The sequence below is a fragment of the Salmo salar genome, chromosome ssa18 (assembly GCF_905237065.1).
Source record: "Salmo salar chromosome ssa18, Ssal_v3.1, whole genome shotgun sequence".
NCBI lineage: Eukaryota > Metazoa > Chordata > Actinopteri > Salmoniformes > Salmonidae > Salmo > Salmo salar.
The window spans coordinates 31,960,474-31,977,358 of record NC_059459.1 but is presented as its reverse complement, the minus strand read 5'-3'; the positions used below and the strand labels follow the sequence as shown (position 1 = coordinate 31,977,358).

At 42.7% G+C, this 16,885-nt stretch overlaps 1 protein-coding gene across 1 annotated transcript in view; it reads right to left on the bottom strand.

The window, feature by feature from the left end:
• Positions 1-4,220: 4,220 nt before the first annotated feature.
• LOC106577235 (secreted frizzled-related protein 5) overlaps positions 4,221-16,885 on the bottom strand; it is a 38,077-nt gene continuing 25,412 nt past the window's right edge. The window contains exons 2-3 of the mRNA XM_014155153.2: positions 11,243-11,320; positions 4,221-4,697 (exon numbers count right to left, since the gene is read on the bottom strand). Coding sequence (XP_014010628.1) covers positions 4,369-4,697; positions 11,243-11,320 — 407 coding nt within the window. The 3' untranslated portion in view covers positions 4,221-4,368. The remainder of the gene's footprint in view (positions 4,698-11,242; positions 11,321-16,885) is intronic.

Sequence of the window (16,885 nt, the reverse complement as noted above, 5' to 3'; positions counted from 1 at the left end):
ATTACAGCCATTTTACCACCGTTATTTTGTTAAATTATGTTAGATTTGAATACATAAGTAAGTACCTGGTAACTAGGGAACCGTAGTAAAAAGAGACATATTTCTAAGTGATAGTGAGAACCAGAGATTTTACCACCCGACAGGTAGTTTAGTCCAAAGTGTGAGTCTCTCTCTCTGGCTGTTGTTGCGTCCTCCAAGTCCCTTTTCTTCTTGCTTTTCTAAGATGTAGTTTCCTTCTCTCTCTGTTTCTGGTTTTGAGCAGTAGGCTTATTGTCCCAATGCAGGCTGCGCTGTACGACAGTCAGTGGCAGCATCAATCCATCCATACACATCTTCTTTCAATGAATTCATCCATGTCTTCTTTTTTATATTTTTCATATCAACAACCTATTTTTCCCACAATTATTTAAATTTTCCCCCTTTAATCTACACAAAATAAGAAGCATGAAAAGACCATGGTAAGACCATGGTGAGACCATGAAAAGACCAGCGTAAGGTGTTATTTGAATATTCCATAATGCTCCTGTGTAGGCTTGCGAAATTCCAGTTGGGCGATTCCACGCCAAGATTTTTGTTATCTCAGATCCTTCTGCCAATTCTCACATAGAAACATCATTGGGAGAACGGATATTTCACATGCTTTTTACATTTGTATCACCATTTATTTTTAAATAGTGATGAAAGGGCCATTGTAGGCCATTTAAAAAATATACATGCCTGTAATCTGTGAACCGTATATGGTCTTTGTGTTTAGATATTTGTATTTAAATTATTTTTAGACATATAGTTTGGAACAATATACTTTTCAAACACGTGACATTTCAAGAGTGGCTCTCTGGTACTTTTGAAGATATGACCCATTTTATATATAGAATTTGACATCATAGGTCATTAACCAATCACAGCCCTCCTTTAGGATTGCACATTCAGCAAATCACCAGCAGAATCCATTTTCCCATTCGCAGTGTTGTTGATGCTCATAAAATATATCAGAACTTAAACATTTGCAGAGAGCCCACTCTGGAAATGTGATGTACTTGTAGAGTATATTGTTCTAAACAATATGTCTTAAAATAAACAAAATCTAAAAGGATATTCATATGTTTAATGTTGAATAAATGAATGTGACCAATTGTATTTCAGAATCTAGACAATCTCTATATGCTATAGCACACTATGAGGAGTATGATGACACCAAGGTGTTGTCTGTATCGTGTGTGTTTCACAGGTCACAGGTCATAGGGTCTTACAGGAGGCATGAAGGTCTAAAAAGTTATTCAAATGATAAAGCATGTCAAACGTCCTTCCTCCAATGAAGTTTTTATTTGAGAATTGCAAGAACAATCTGAGAAGCCCAAAATATTTTTGGTCTATCCTGGTGTGAAATTTCCCAGTAACTCCCTAAATTCCCAGTATTTCTGGAAATCCTGGTTGGAAGATTCCTGGCATCAGAAGGAATTTATGAATCCTCCTATCAGTATTTCTAGAAAACCTGGGTTATTGGGAAAGTGAAAATAATTTTGCTATATACACTCTGGACAGGCGGAGTTGTCTATTTCAGTGTCTCCTGAACTTCCAACCTTTTTTACACATGCTGTGTGGCAAATTTTCTCTTACCCCTTTTTCTCACAGTCATTCATTCATCACATCTTGAAGCTTGCTTTACTCTAATCCTCTCAAAGATTTACAAAACTATTCAAAGCACCACACTGCAAGCACTACTGCCATCTGTACGAAGTCATACCATCATTTTTACTATGTTCCTCTGCTATTATCATAATGATAAATTGATTGCTGTAAAATATACATGTGATTGTTTTATTTATAGGATATAAGAATTGAATAGTGTCTTGGAGGATCCTGTCGCATCGTGTGTGATAAACGCTGAGCACAATATGGCAGTTCAGTAACACCAGCACCCCTGTATCAAAAATCTGTAGTAACCATCTCAAAAACAGGAAAGAAAATGAGTAGAAAAATATCAGCGAGCTATCTGTTAGAAATTCTGAGATTCTTTGGGGCTCTCAGGGCAGGTATAACAGACAGAGAAGGTGCTACTGTAAGGTAGGGCTAGCTAGTGAGTTAGTGAGTTATCAGAATAGGCTACAGGGTGTGTGAGGGTGGGGGGTGGGGGGTAGGTGGGTAGAAGGAAAGATATTCGGCCAAAGAAAGGTTGAATGTTTGTGCTAGGAAGCAAGCTGAGGGGTTTGGAGGGTGTTTGATAGAACATGGTGGGATATGTGGAAAACTGGGGTAAGACTGGGGGAGACTTGGGAGAGAGACTGGGGGAGACTTGGGAGAGAGACTGGGGGAGACTTGGGAGAGAGACTAGGGGAGACTTGGGAGAGAGACTGGGGAGACTTGGGAGAGAGACTGGGGGAGACTTGGGAGAGAGACTGGGGGAGACTTGGGAGAGAGACTGGGGGAGACTTGGGAGAGAGACTGGGGGAGACTTGGGAGAGACTAGGGGAGACTTGGGAGAGAGACTGGGGGAGACTTGGGAGAGAGACTGGGGGAGACTTGGGAGAGAGACTGGGGGAGACTTGGGAGAGAGACTGGGGGAGACTTGGGAGAGAGACTGGGGGAGACTTGGGAGAGAGACTGGGGGAGACTTGGGAGAGAGACTGGGGGAGACTTGGGAGTGAGACTGGGGGAGACTGGGAGAGAGACTGGGGAGACTTCGGAGAGAGACTAGGGGAGACTTGGGAGAGAGACTGGGGGAGACTTGGGAGAGAGACTGGGGGAGACTTGGGAGAGAGACTAGGGGAGACTTGGGAGAGAGACTGGGGGAGACTTGGGAGAGAGACTGGGGGAGACTTGGGAGAGAGACTGGGGAAGACTTGGGAGAGAGACTGGGGGAGACTTGAGAGAGAGACTGGGGGAGACTTGGGAGAGAGACTGGGGGAGACTTGGGAGAGAGACTGGGTTAGATAGACAGGTGGGAAGTAGCCTGACTGCCAGTCTGTTTGTGTTATCATGCCCAGCTCCCTGTGTCTCATTGACATTTTGTCTTGAACAGCAATGGAGTTGGGAAGAGCACAAACATATCTGGGACCAGGCTAGATGGGAAGGTTAATCTGATACAAATAGGATACAAGTGACATTTGTGAGATATGAAGGATACAGTATGATAGGCAGGAAACTGGAAGGACATAGGGGAGAGGGGGAAGCATCTGGGGAAGAAGGGAAGGATAGAGGGGAGAGAGGGAGACATCTATCTGGAAGGATAGAGGGGAGGGGGGAGAACTGACTGGAAGGATAGAGGGGAGGGGGGAGACAACTGACTGGAAGGATAGAGGGGAGGGGGGAGAACTGACGGGAAGGATAGAGGGGAGAGGGGGAGACAACTGACTGGAGGGATAGAGGGGAGAGGGGGGAGAACTGACTGGAAGGATAGAGGGGAGAGGGGGAGAACTGACTGGAAGGATAGAGGGGAGAGGGGGAGACAACTGACTGGAGGGATAGAGGGGAGAGGGGGAGAACTGACTGGAAGGATAGAGGGGAGGGGGAGACAACTGACTGGAAGGATAGAGGGGAGAGGGGGAGACAACTGACTGGAGGGATAGAGGGGAGAGGGGGAGACAACTGACTGGAAGGATAGAGGGGAGAGGGGGGAGAACTGACTGGAAGGATAGAGGGGAGAGGGGGGAGAACTGACTGGAAGGATAGAGGGGAGAGGGGGAGACAACTGACTGGAAGGATAGAGGGGAGAGGGGGAGAACTGACTGGAAGGATAGAGGGGAGAGGGGGAGAACTGACTGGAAGGATAGAGGGGAGAGGGGGAGACAACTGACTGGAAGGATAGAGGGGAGAGGGGAAGACAACTGACTGGAAGGATAGAGGGGAGAGGGGGAGACAACTGACTGGAAGGATAGAGGGGAGAGGGGGGAGACAACTGACTGGAAGGATAGAGGGGAGGGGGAAGACAACTGACTGGAAGGATAGAGGGGAGAGGGGGAGAACTGACTGGAAGGATAGAGGGGAGAGGGGGAGAACTGACTGGAAGGATAGAGGGGAGGGGGAGACAACTGACTGGAAGGATAGAGGGGAGAGGGGGAGAACTGACTGGAAGGATAGAGGGGAGGGGGGAGACAACTGACTGGAAGGATAGAGGGGAGAGGGGGAGAACTGACTGGAAGGATAGAGGGGAGGGGGAAGACAACTGACTGGAAGGATAGAGGGGAGAGGGGGAGAACTGACTGGAAGGATAGAGGGGAGAGGGGGAGAACTGACTGGAAGGATAGAGGGGAGAGAGGGAGAACTGACTGGAAGGATAGAGGGGAGAGGGGGAGAACTGACTGGAAGGATAGAGGGGAGAGGGGGAGACATTTGGGGAAGACTGGGGTTGTGATAGTTGTATCAGTAAGGTCACTGGAAGACAGTATGATAGGTGGGACACTGCTGACTCTTCATGTACTTGATGGCGAACTTCAACTCCGTACTCTTCTTCTCCCATTTGTGGATGGACATGAGCAGCAGCTGCTGGTCCACTTTCCGACCCATGATGAGGAAGTTACTGCCAAGGTTGTCCAGCTGAGCACAGGGGCAGTTGGCTCCATTCTTTATGTACAGCGTCAGCTTCTTCAAGTCCTTTTTACGCAGGACACCCATCTTGAGCACCTTCTTCTTCTTCTGAGCGGCGATGAGTTTACGGTCACCATTCTCTTTCTTCACTTCTTTGATCTTCATCTTGATAGCTAGGGGAGAAGGGAGAGAGAGAGTGAATGAGAGAGTGAGAAAGGAGAGAAGAGGAGAGAGTGGGAGGAGAAAGTGATTAAGAGAGAGATGGAGAGACAGATTTAGATCAAAATGTGGATCAGTGACTTGCATTTTTATTTCAAATAAACCTCCTGATGGTAGTTTTGCCTTTAAGATGGAATCTATGGCAGAGTAAACAAACACAGCTTAAATCCATTCCCTAAACAACAACAAAACTCAGCAACCCATCCCTTTAACAAATGGAATCAGCCCAACATTGGACTAAATCATGCAAAAACTATATGAAAGCTACTCATGTGTTTTGTGTTGGGACCTGGACATCGCCTTGACGGCACATACACACATACACACACGCACACACACGTACACATACACGCACACATACATTTAATTTTTTTACATTTTTATTTCACCTTTATTTAACCAGGTAGGCTAGTTGAGAACAAGTTCTCATTTACAACTGCGACCTGGCCAAGATAAAGCAAAGCAGAACGACAAAAACAACAACACAGAGTTACACATGGGATAAACAAACGTACAGTCAATAACACAATAGAAAAATCTGTATACAGTGTGTGCAAATGAAGTAAGAAGGTAAGGCAATAAATAGGCCATAGTGGCGAAGTAATTACAATTGAGCAATTAACACTGGAGTGATAGATGTGCAGATGAGGATGTGCAAGTACAAATACTGGTGTGCAAAAGAGCAGAAAATCAAAACAAATAGGTAGTTGGTTGGATGGGCTATTTACAGATGGGCTGTGTACAGCTGCAATGATCGGTAAGCTGCTCTGACAGCTGATGCTTAAAGTTAGTGAGGGAGATATGTCTCCAACTTCAGTGATTTTTGCAATTCGTTCCAGTCATTGGCAGCAGAGAACTGGAAGGAAAGGTGACCAAAGGAGGAATTGACTTTGGGGATTACCAGTGAAATATACCTGCTGAGCGCGTGCTACGGATGGATGTTGCTATGGTGACCAGTGAGCTGTGATAAGGCGGAGCTTTACCTAGCAAGGACTTATAGATGACCTGGAGCGAGTGGGTTTGGCGATGAATATGTAGCAAGGACCAACCAACGAGAGCATACAGGTCGCAGTGGTGGGTAGTATATGGGGCTTTGGTGACAAAACGGATGGCACTGTGATAGACTGCATCCAATTTGCTTAGAGTGTTGGAGGCTATTTTGTAAATGACATCGCCGAAGTCAAGGATCGGTAGGATAGTCAGTTTTATGAGGGTATGTTTGGCAGCATGAGTGAAGGAGGCTTTGTTGCGAAAAAGGAAGCCGATTCTAGATTTGATTTTGGATTGGAGATATGAGTCTGGAAGGAAGGTTTACAGTCTAACCAGACACCTAGGTATTTATAGTTATCCACATATTCTAAGTCAGACCCGTCCAGAGTAGTGATGCTAGTCGGGCGGGCAGGTGCGGGCAGCGAATGGTTGAAGAGCATTTAAGAGCAGTTGGAGGCCACGGAAGGAGTGCTGTAAGGCATTGAAGCTTGTTTGGAGGTTTGTTAAGGCAGTGTCCAGAGAAGGGCCAGATGTATACAGAATGGTGTCGTCTGCGATACATACAGAGAAAAGAGTCGGCCCGAGAATTTAACCCTGTGGCACCCCCATAGAGACTGCCACACACACATACACACATGCTCACACACTCACACACACACACACGAACACATGCACGCACACACAACCACACACACACGCACACACACACACACACACACACACAAAACATTGATCAAAGCTAAAAGGACTCAGCTGTAGGTCTAATGATTTGCCCTTGCCCTGTGTGCCCACGCAGAGACGTAAGTAATGTTCTGGGAGTGAATGGAAATTAAAGGAGAGAGAAAGAGGAGGGCACACATACACACATACGTACACACGCACACACACACGGACACACGCACACATACACACGCGCACACATGGACACACGCAAACATACACACACACACGCACACACACTGACACACGCACACAACACACACACACACACGGACACACGCACACATACACACACACGCGGGCACACACGGACACACGCAAACATACACACACACACACACACGCACACATACACAAACACGGGTAGACCCCGCCCCAAGCACAGGGGTACTTTACACCTCTCCAGAGGGTCATCATTTACCCCTACACAACTAATCACTATTACCTTGGGACTGCCACAAGACTACATCCTCTGTGTCTGTGTTTGTGTGTGTCTGTGTTTGTTTCAGAGAGGAATTCTCCATGTAAGCACACCCTGACAGACCAAATGAATCATGTTGAGGATGAAGGACCAACATTGGTATCAAACGTCGTTATGTTCCCAACCACCTGGATTATTGACATCTTACTTCTGGCTTCCTTTCCTCCTGTTTTCTAATGTTTCTTACACACAGACACACACAAGGTCTTAATATGTTCAGGGGGGTATTTGTGTGGTGTGTGTCTGGGTCCCACCAGCCAGGATTTGACCTGAGACATTTTACAAAATAACGAAAATAAAATTGGAATTGAAAGAGTTGTCTGACGTTTTCAGAAAGGAAACAGCAGTTTGGATGACTAGGTGGACCTAGTACATACACACGAACACACACACAGAAACAGCCCTTCCTGGGGTGAGAGCATGTCAGCCTCACTAACATGCAGGTGTTGGGTATACAGATTTACACCCAGCAGGTTTACAGCCAGGCCTCTGCAAACAAGTCTCAGGCAAGGATAAGGATATTCATCTCATAGATGTTCAGATGATATATTCAAGCCAAGTAATTTATAAATAGGTACAAATGAATTGAAATGTTGAAGCGTTACCAGAAGTTGACACCAAGTGTGAAAATCTTGTATAATAATGCTCTCATTTCTGCTGAATATTTGCATCATTCTTGGCTCAATCAAACAAGTCTCTAAAATCTTTACCTCTGTAATCATCTCTGGATTTCACTCAACTAACTACTCAGCTAAAAGAGTTCATGCTTTGAAGTGAATGATGCTCTCCTATGCTTGCCGGTGTTTGTGTGTGCTTTGATTGGCTATCTGCCTTCATACGCAATCAAATTGCATTCTGAGAGAGTTATTGTGTCATGTTATCTCATGCTGTTTTCCACAACTTTTCTCTTTTATTCTCCCTGGACTATACAGCTGACTATTATTCAATCTCTCAATTAAACAGATGGATAACTATCTAGATTAGTATTGTCTTACCTCATGTTAGATGACAAGTGTGTGTGTGTGTGTGTGTGTGTGTGTGTGTGTGTGTGTGTGTGTGTGTGTGTGTGTGTGTGTGTGTGTGTGTGTGTGTGTGTGTGTGTGTGTGTGTGTGTGTGTGTGTGTGTGTGTGTGTGTGTGAGTGTGACCTCATGCTATATGACAAAGAACTGTGTGGCTGGCTGTTAGTCAGTGTTGGCTGCTACTCTGAGTGTGAAAGAGAATAAAGACACTGGATGTGTCCCAAATGGCTATTTATGGCTATTAACAATATGATACACTCGTTTTGACCAGGACCCATAAGGCTCTTGTCAAACGTAATGCACTATGTAGGGAATAGGGTTCCATTTGGGTCACGTGACTTGTATTGTATTGCTCTTGGATTTGAATAATGCCAGTTCCACCATTCTTCAACCAGAAGTACCTTCTCAGTAGTGTAAGTTATGGCTGGTATCATGTTAACTTAATGTAAGTTCTGGCTGGTATCATGTTAACTTAATGTAAGTTCTGGCTGGTATCATGTTAACTTAATGTAAGTTCTGGCTGGTATCATGTTAACTTAATGTAAGTTCTGGCTGGTATCATGTTAACTTAATGTAAGTTCTGGCTGCTGGTATGTTGTTAACTTAATGTAAGTTCTGGCTGGTATCATGTTAACTTAATGTAAGTTCTGGCTGGTATCATGTTAACTTAATGTAAGTTCTGGCTGCTGGTATGTTGTTAACTTAATGTAAGTTCTGGCTGGTATCATGTTAACTTAATGTAAGTTCTGGCTGGTATCATGTTAACTTAATGTAAGTTCTGGCTGGTATCATGTTAACTTAATGTAAGTTCTGGCTGGTATCATGTTAACTTAATGTAAGTTCTGGCTGGTATCATGTTAACTTAATGTAAGTTCTGGCTGGTATCATGTTAACTTAATGTAAGTTCTGGCTGGTATCATGTTAACTTAATGTAAGTTCTGGCTGGTATCATGTTAACTTAATGTAAGTTCTGGCTGGTATCATGTTAACTTAATGTAAGTTCTGGCTGGTATCATGTTAACTTAATGTAAGTTATGGCTGGTATCATGTTAACTTAATGTAAGTTCTGGCTGGTATCATGTTAACTTAATGTAAGTTCTGGCTGGTATCATGTTAACTTAATGTAAGTTATGGCTGGTATCATGTTAACTTAATGTAAGTTCTGGCTGGTATCATGTTAACTTAATGTAAGTTCTGGCTGGTATCATGTTAACTTAATGTAAGTTCTGTCTGGTATCATGTTAACTTAATGTAAGTTATGGCTGGTATCATGTTAACTTAATGTAAGTTCTGGCTGGTATCATGTTAACTTAATGTAAGTTCTGGCTGGTATCATGTTAACTTAATGTAAGTTCTGGCTGGTATCATGTTAACTTAATGTAAGTTCTGGTTGGTATCATGTTAACTTAATGTAAGTTCTGGCTGGTATCATGTTAACTTAATGTAAGTTCTGGCTGGTATCATGTTAACTTAATGTAAGTTCTGGCTGGTATCATGTTAACTTAATGTAAGTTCTGGCTGGTATCATGTTAACTTAATGTAAGTTATGGCTGGTATCATGTTAACTTAATGTAAGTTATGGCTGGTATCATGTTAACTTAATGTAAGTTCTGGCTGGTATCATGTTAACTTAATGTAAGTTCTGGCTGGTATCATGTTAACTTAATGTAAGTTATGGCTGGTATCATGTTAACTTAATGTAAGTTCTGGCTGGTATCATGTTAACTTAATGTAAGTTCTGGCTGGTATCATGTTAACTTAATGTAAGTTCTGGCTGGTATCATGTTAACTTAATGTAAGTTATGGCTGGTATCATGTTAACTTAATGTAAGTTCTGGCTAGTATCATGTTAACTTAATGTAAGTTCTGGCTGGTATCATGTTAACTTAATGTAAGTTCTGGCTGGTATCATGTTAACTTAATGTAAGTTCTGGTTGGTATCATGTTAACTTAATGTAAGTTCTGGCTGGTATCATGTTAACTTAATGTAAGTTCTGGCTGGTATCATGTTAACTTAATGTAAGTTCTGGCTGGTATCATGTTAACTTAATGTAAGTTCTGGCTGGTATCATGTTAACTTAATGTAAGTTATGGCTGGTATCATGTTAACTTAATGTAAGTTATGGCTGCTGGTATGTTGTTAACTTAATGTAAATTATGGCTGGTATCATGTTAACTTTTCAGTAAAATCAGTTATGGCTGGTATCATATTAACTGGTGATAAAAGGTCATCAAATATATATTGGATATATATTGGATAATATCTTACATTTGGGGGTAAGTTTGACTGTGTTTGAACCTCTAACAGATAACAGTATTCTATGTGATCAAATGTACCAGAAAAGGAAAGACTGGTAGAATTGTGTTGCTACACTATGCTATGTTGAAAAATGATTGCCACTAGGGATGTAGACAGCTTGGTCAATATCCATGATTATCATAATTCAATGGATAGTTTTACACAATCCTCCAAAGACTGGCTGAGGCTTTTCTCTAAACTTACACCCACACAACATGATTTCTACACATTACAGCCAATCCAGAACATGATCAACTCTGAAGACTCTGGCAACATTTGAGGGAGTGTTAAATGTAGACGCTTTTCAGAGTTATAGTCTTACAGGGACCAGCTAAAAGACTTGGCAAACAGAGGACATTCAACTCAGTGTGTCCTGCTGGGACCATAATTACATTCAGGGAACGAGAGACGGAGACGTTACCTTAATGTTGTGTGGACGTTATTATCGGGACATTGCCTGAACTGTACCATTCAAAACATGAACTGTAACATTCAAAACACGACATGACACAAAATGAGTAAATACTTACATTGAACTATTCCAAAATGCACTTAAACTGAGCTTGAACACAGCCTGCTAACTGGACTTCCTAACACAGGACATATTGTTGTCATTCTATCAGAGTTATTGTATGTATTCCATATTGCAATGGAATCATTATCATGGTTCTCCTCACCAGTTACATGTGGTGGGGATGTGGCGGTTAGCCGATGTAGTCCTTAACCATTTCTGCTTGTGTATGTGAGTCTATATATCTCTGTGTGTTTGTGTCTCTGTGCATGCTTGCATGCATGCGTGTGAGAGTTTGTGTGTGTGTGTGAGAGAGTTTATGTGTGTGTGTGAGGAGTACTGTTGTATTGTGGCTGTGAGCCCTCAACATTGTGTTCCTCATTACTGTCATCGTCTCTGGAGTGAGATTTGTGTGTGTGTGTGTGTGTTAGTGTGTGTGTGTTAGTGTGTGTGTGTGTGTGTGTGTATAGCACTTACCAAAGTCGCTGGCACAGTAATGCTCCATGATGTTGTCAGCTTTCAGTTGGTTATCACATGGAGGACATACTTTAGATGCTGGGGAGAAAGAGAGAGAGGAGAATGATTGATATTGTAGCAGTCCCACCTGGGGTTTGAGCCTTGGACCTTCGAACCTTCGGACCATCAACCCAACACCTCAGCTGTTACACCAAGAGATCCGAAGCTCTTGACAATGACGATAGGTGTTGGGTTTAGGAGCCTACAATACATGTCATAATTGTAGCTAGTTTAGACTACAGGTACAGTAGAGGATAATCAGATGGTTCATATAAACAGCAGCATGAGCAGAGTAGAGTAGAGTATAGAGCAGAGTAGAGTATAGAGCAGAGTAGAGTAGAGTATAGAGCAGAGTAGAGTATAGAGCAGAGCAGAGTAGAGTATAGAGCAGAGTAGAGTATAGAGCAGAGTAGAGTAGAGTAGAGTAGAGTATAGAGCAGAGTAGAATATAGAGCAGAGTATAGAGCAGAGCAGAGTAGAGTATAGAGTAGAGTAGAGTATAGAGCAGAGCAGAGTAGAGTATAGAGCACAGTAGAGTATAGAGTGGAGTAGAGTATAGATCAGAGTATAGTAGAGTATAGAGCGGAGTAGAGTATAGAGCAGAGTAGAGTGGAGTATAGAGCAGAGAGCAGAGTAGAGTATAGAGCAGAGTAGAGTAGAGTAAAGAGTATAGTAGAGTAGAATATAGAGCAGAGTGGAGTATAGAGCAGAGTAGAGTATAGAGCGGAGTATAGTAGAGTAGAGTATAGAGCAGAGTAGCGTATAGCGCATAGTATAGTAGAGTAGAGTATAGAGCAGAACAGAGTATAGAGTGGAGTATAGTAGAGTAGAGTATAGGGCAGAGTAGAGTATAGAGCAGAGTAGAGTATAGAGCAGAGTATAGAAGAGTGGAGTATAGGGCGGAGTAGAGTATAGAGCAGAGTAGAGTATAGCGCAGAGTATAGTAGAGTAACGTAGAGTATAGAGTGGAGTAGAGTATAGAGCAGAGTAGAGCAAAGTATACAGCGGAGTAGAATGGAGAATATAGCGGAGTATAGTCAAATATAGAGCAGAGAAAAGTAGCGTATAGAGCAGAGTAGAGTATAGAGCAGAGTAGAGTAGAGCATAGAGCTGAGTATAGTAGAGTACTGAGCAGAGTAGAGTATAGAAAATAGCATGGTATAGAGCATAGTATAGTAGAGTGTAGAGCAGAGTATAGAGCAGAGTAGAGAAGAGTAATGAGCAGAGTAGAGTGGAGTATAGAGCAGAGTAGATACGAGTATAGAATACAGAGTATAGTATAAAGCGGAGTATAGCAGAGCAGAGTATAGAATATAGAGCATAGTATAGAGCGGGTTAAAGAGCATAGCAAAGTAGAGAGGAGTAATGAGCATAGTAGAGTATAGAGCAGAGTAGAGTATAGCATATAGAGTATAGTATAGAGCAGAGTAGAGTATAGAATGGAGTAGAGTAGAGTGTAACGCAGAGTAAAGTGGAGTATAGAGCAGAGTAGAGCAGAGTAGAGTATAGAGCAGAGTAGAGTATAGAGTATAGTAGAGCAGGATAGAGTAGAGTATAGAGCAGGGTAGCATAGAGTATAGAGTAGAGTAGAGTATAGAGCAGAGTAGAGTAGAGTATAGAGTAGAGTAGAGCAGGATAGAGTAGAGTATAGAGCAGCGTAGTGTAGAGTGTAGAGTAGAGTAGAGTAGAGTATAGAGCAGAGTAGAGTAGAGTATATAATATAGAGTATAGTATAGAGCGGAGTAGAGTGGAGTATGGAATATATAGTATATAGAGCAGAGTAGAGTAAAGCATAGAGTAGAGCAGAGTAGAGTATAGAGCGGAGTAGAGTAGAGCACAGAGTAGAGTAGAGTATAGAGCAGAGTAGGACAGAGTAGTGTAGAGCAGAGCAGAGTAGAGCAGAGTATAGAGCAAAGTAGAATAGAGTACAGAGTAGAGTAGAACAGAGTAGAGTATAGAGCAGAGTAGAGCAGAGTAGGACAGAGTAGAGTAGAGCAGAATAGAGTAGAGAGCAGAGTAGTATAGAGAGTAGAGTAGAGCAAAGCAGAGTAGAACAGAGTAGAGTAAAGCAGAGTAGAGTATAGAGCAGAAAAGAGAAAAGTAGAGCGTTATAGAGTAGAGAGCAGAATAGTGTAGAGAGTAGAGTATAGAGCAAAGAAGAAAAGAGTAGAGTAGAGTGGAGTATAGAGCAGAGGAGAGTAGAGTAGAGTATAGAGCAGAGTAGAGCGGAGAATATTGCAGAGTATAGATCAGAGTAGAGCAGAGTAGAGCAGATTACAGAGCAGAGTAGAGGAGAGGAGAGCAGAGTATAGAGCAAAGTAGAACAGAGTACAGTATAGTACAGAATAGAGCAGAGCAGAGTAGAGCAGAGTATAGAGCAGAGTATAGAGCAGAGTAGAGTAGAGCAGAATATATTGCAGAGTATAGAGCACAGTAGAGCAGATTATAGATTAGAGTAGAGTAGAGGAGAGTAGAGTAGAGTAGAGCAGAGTATAGAGCAGAGCAGAGTAGAGTAAAGTACAGTATAGAGCAGAGCAGTGTAGAGTAGAGCAGAGTATAGGAAAAGAGCACAGCATAGTATAGAGCAGAGTAGAGTCAAGTACAGCAGAGCAGAGCAGAGTATAGAGCGGAGCAGAGTAGAGTTTAGAGCAGAGTAGTGTAGAGCAGAATATAGAGTAGAGTAGAGAAGAGTATTATGCAGAGTAGAGCAGAGTACGGAGGAGATCAGAGCAGAGTAGAGTAAAGTACAGTATAGAGCAGAGTAGAGTAGAGTAGAGTAGAGCAGAGTATAGAAAAAGAGTACAGCAGAGTATAGAGCAGAGTAGAGTCAAGTAGAGCAGATCAGATCAGAGTATAGAGCAGAGTAGAGTTGAGTATAGAGCAGAGTAGAGCAGAGTAGAGTATAGAGCAGAGTAGAGTAGAGCATAGTATAGAGTAGAATAGATCAGAGTATTTTGCCGAGTATAGAGCTGAGTTGAGCAGAGTAGAGTGGAGAAGTGCAGATTAGAGCAGAGTAGAGTGGAGTAGAGCAGAGCAGAGTAGAGTATAGAGAAGAGCAGAAAAGAGTAGAGTTTCGAGCAGAGTAGATCAGAGTAGAGTAGAGCAGAGCAGAGTATAGTGTAGATTATAGAGCATAGAAGAGTAAAGGAAAGTAGAGTAGAGCAGAATATAGAGCCGAGTAGAAAAGAGTATCATGCAGAACAGAGTAGAGCAAAGTATAGAGTAGTGTAGAGTAGAGAATAGAGCAGAGTAGAGTCGAGGAGAACAGATAGAGCAGAGATAAGCAGAGTGTAGAGTAGAGCAGAGTATATTGGAGTATAGAGCAGAGTATAGTAGAGTCTAGAGCAGAGCAGAATAGAGCAGAGTGTAGAGCAGACTAAAACAGAGTATAGAACAGAGTAGAGCACAGTATAGGGCTAATTAGAGTAGAGTGGAGCAGAGCAGAGTAGAGCATAGAGCAGAGTAGAGTAGAGTGTATTATATGTAGAGCAGAGCAGAGCAGAGTATAGATTGGAGTGGAGCAGAGTATAGAGCAGACTAGAGTAGAGTAGAGCATAGTATGGAGCAGAGTAGAGTAGAGCAAGCAGAGTAGAACGGAGCAGAGTAGAACAGAGCAGAGTAGAGAGCAGAGTAGAGTAGAGTACAGTATACAGCAGGGTATAATAGAGTATATAGCAGAGTATAGATCAGAGTAGAATAGAGTCATGAGCAGACTAGAGTAGGGTATAGATTAGGTTAGAGTAGAGTATAGATCAGAGTATAGAGTAGAGTAGAGTGTAGAGCATAGAGTAGAGTAGAGCAGAGTAGAGTAGAGTATAGAGCAGAGTAGAGTATAGAGCAGAGTAGAGTAGAGTATAGAGCATAGTAAAGTAGAGAATAGAGTAGAGCAGAGTAGAGTAGAACAGAGTACAGAGCAGAGTAGAGTAGTGCAAAGCAGAGTAGAACAGTGCAGAGTAGAGCAGAGCAAAGTATAGAGCAGAGTAGAGTATAGAACAGACTAGAGTAGAGTAGAGCAGAGTTAGTGCAGAGTAGAGTAGATCAGAGTATAGGGCAGAGTAGACTAGAGCAAGCAGAGTAGAACAGGGTAAAGTAGAAGCAGAGTAGAGCAGAGTATAGAGCAGACTAGATGGGAGTAGAGCAGAGTAGAACTGAGCAGAGTAGAGCAGAGTAGAGTAGAGCAGAGAAGAGTAGAGCAGAATAGAGTAGAGAGCAGAGTAGAGTAGAGAGCAGAGTGCTTTATAGAGTGGAGTATAGTAGAGTATAGAGCAGAGTATAGTAGAGTATAGCTCAGAGTAGAGTAGAGTAATGAGCAGAGTAGAATATATAGAGCAGAGTATATTAAAATATAGAGTAGAGTATAGAGCAGAGCTGAGTAGAGTAGAGTAGAGTATAGAGTAGAGCCGACTAGAGTAGAGCAGAGTACAGCGCAGAGTAGAGTAGGGTAGAGTAAAGTAGAGCAGAGTGGAGTAGATTAGAGGAGAGCATAGTATAGCGCAGAGTGGAGAGCAGAGTAGGGTAATAGAGTAGAGCAGAGAGCAGAGTAGGGTAGTCGAGTATAGAGCAGAGTAGAGTGGAGCAGAGTATAGAGCAGAACAGGATAGTAGAGTAGAGTAGAGTAGAGTAGAGTAGAGGAGAGGAGAGGAGAGGAGAGGAGAGGAGAGGAGAGGAGAGGAGAGGAGAGGAGAGAAGAGGAGAGGAGAGTATAGAGCAGAGTGGAGGAGAGCAGAGGAGAATATAAGAGAGTAGAGTAGAGCAAAGTAGAGTAGAGTAGAGTAGCGAGCATAGTAGGTTGGTAGAGTAGAGAACAGTATAGAGCAAACTAGGGTAGAAGAGTATAGAGCAGAGTAGAGTAGAGTATATCGCAGAGTAGAGAGCAGAGTAGGGTAGTAGAGTAGAGTATAATATAGAGCAGAGTAGAGTAGAGTATAGGAGAGCAGAATGGGGTAGTAAAGTAGAGTAGAGTATAGGGTAGTAGAGTAGAGTAGAGTAGAGCAGAGCAGAGTATAGTAAAGAGTAGAGTAGAGTCGAGTGGAGTAAATTAGAGCAGAGTAGAGCAGAGTATAGCACTGAATGGAGAGCAGCGAAGGGTAATATAGTAGAGTACAACTGGTGAAAGTGTTGAGTAGAGAGCAGAACAGGCTAGTAGAGTATAGAGCAGTATATGGTAGTAGAGTAGAGTATAGAGCAGAGTAGGGTAGTAGAGTAGAGTAGAGTATAGAGCAGAGTAGGGTAGTAGAGTAGAATATAGTATAGAGCAGAGTAGGGTAGTAGAGTAGAATATAGTATAGAGCAGAGTAGGGTAGTAGAGTAGAATATAGTATAGAGCAGAGTAGGGTAGTGGACTAGAATATAGTATAGAGCAGAGTAGGGTAGCAGAGTAGAGAATCAGTTGGTTCATTCAGTATATAGAACAGCCTGTTTTAGACCCTGGTCTAGTCTGTAGTACTGTGCTGTTTGAGACCCTGGTCTAGACTGTAGCTCAGTTGGTAGAGCATGGTGTGTGCAACGCCAGGGTTGTGGGTTTGATTCCCACGGGGGCCCAGTACAACAACAAAAAAATGCATGAAATGAAAATGAAATGTATGGAATGTATGTATTCACTAC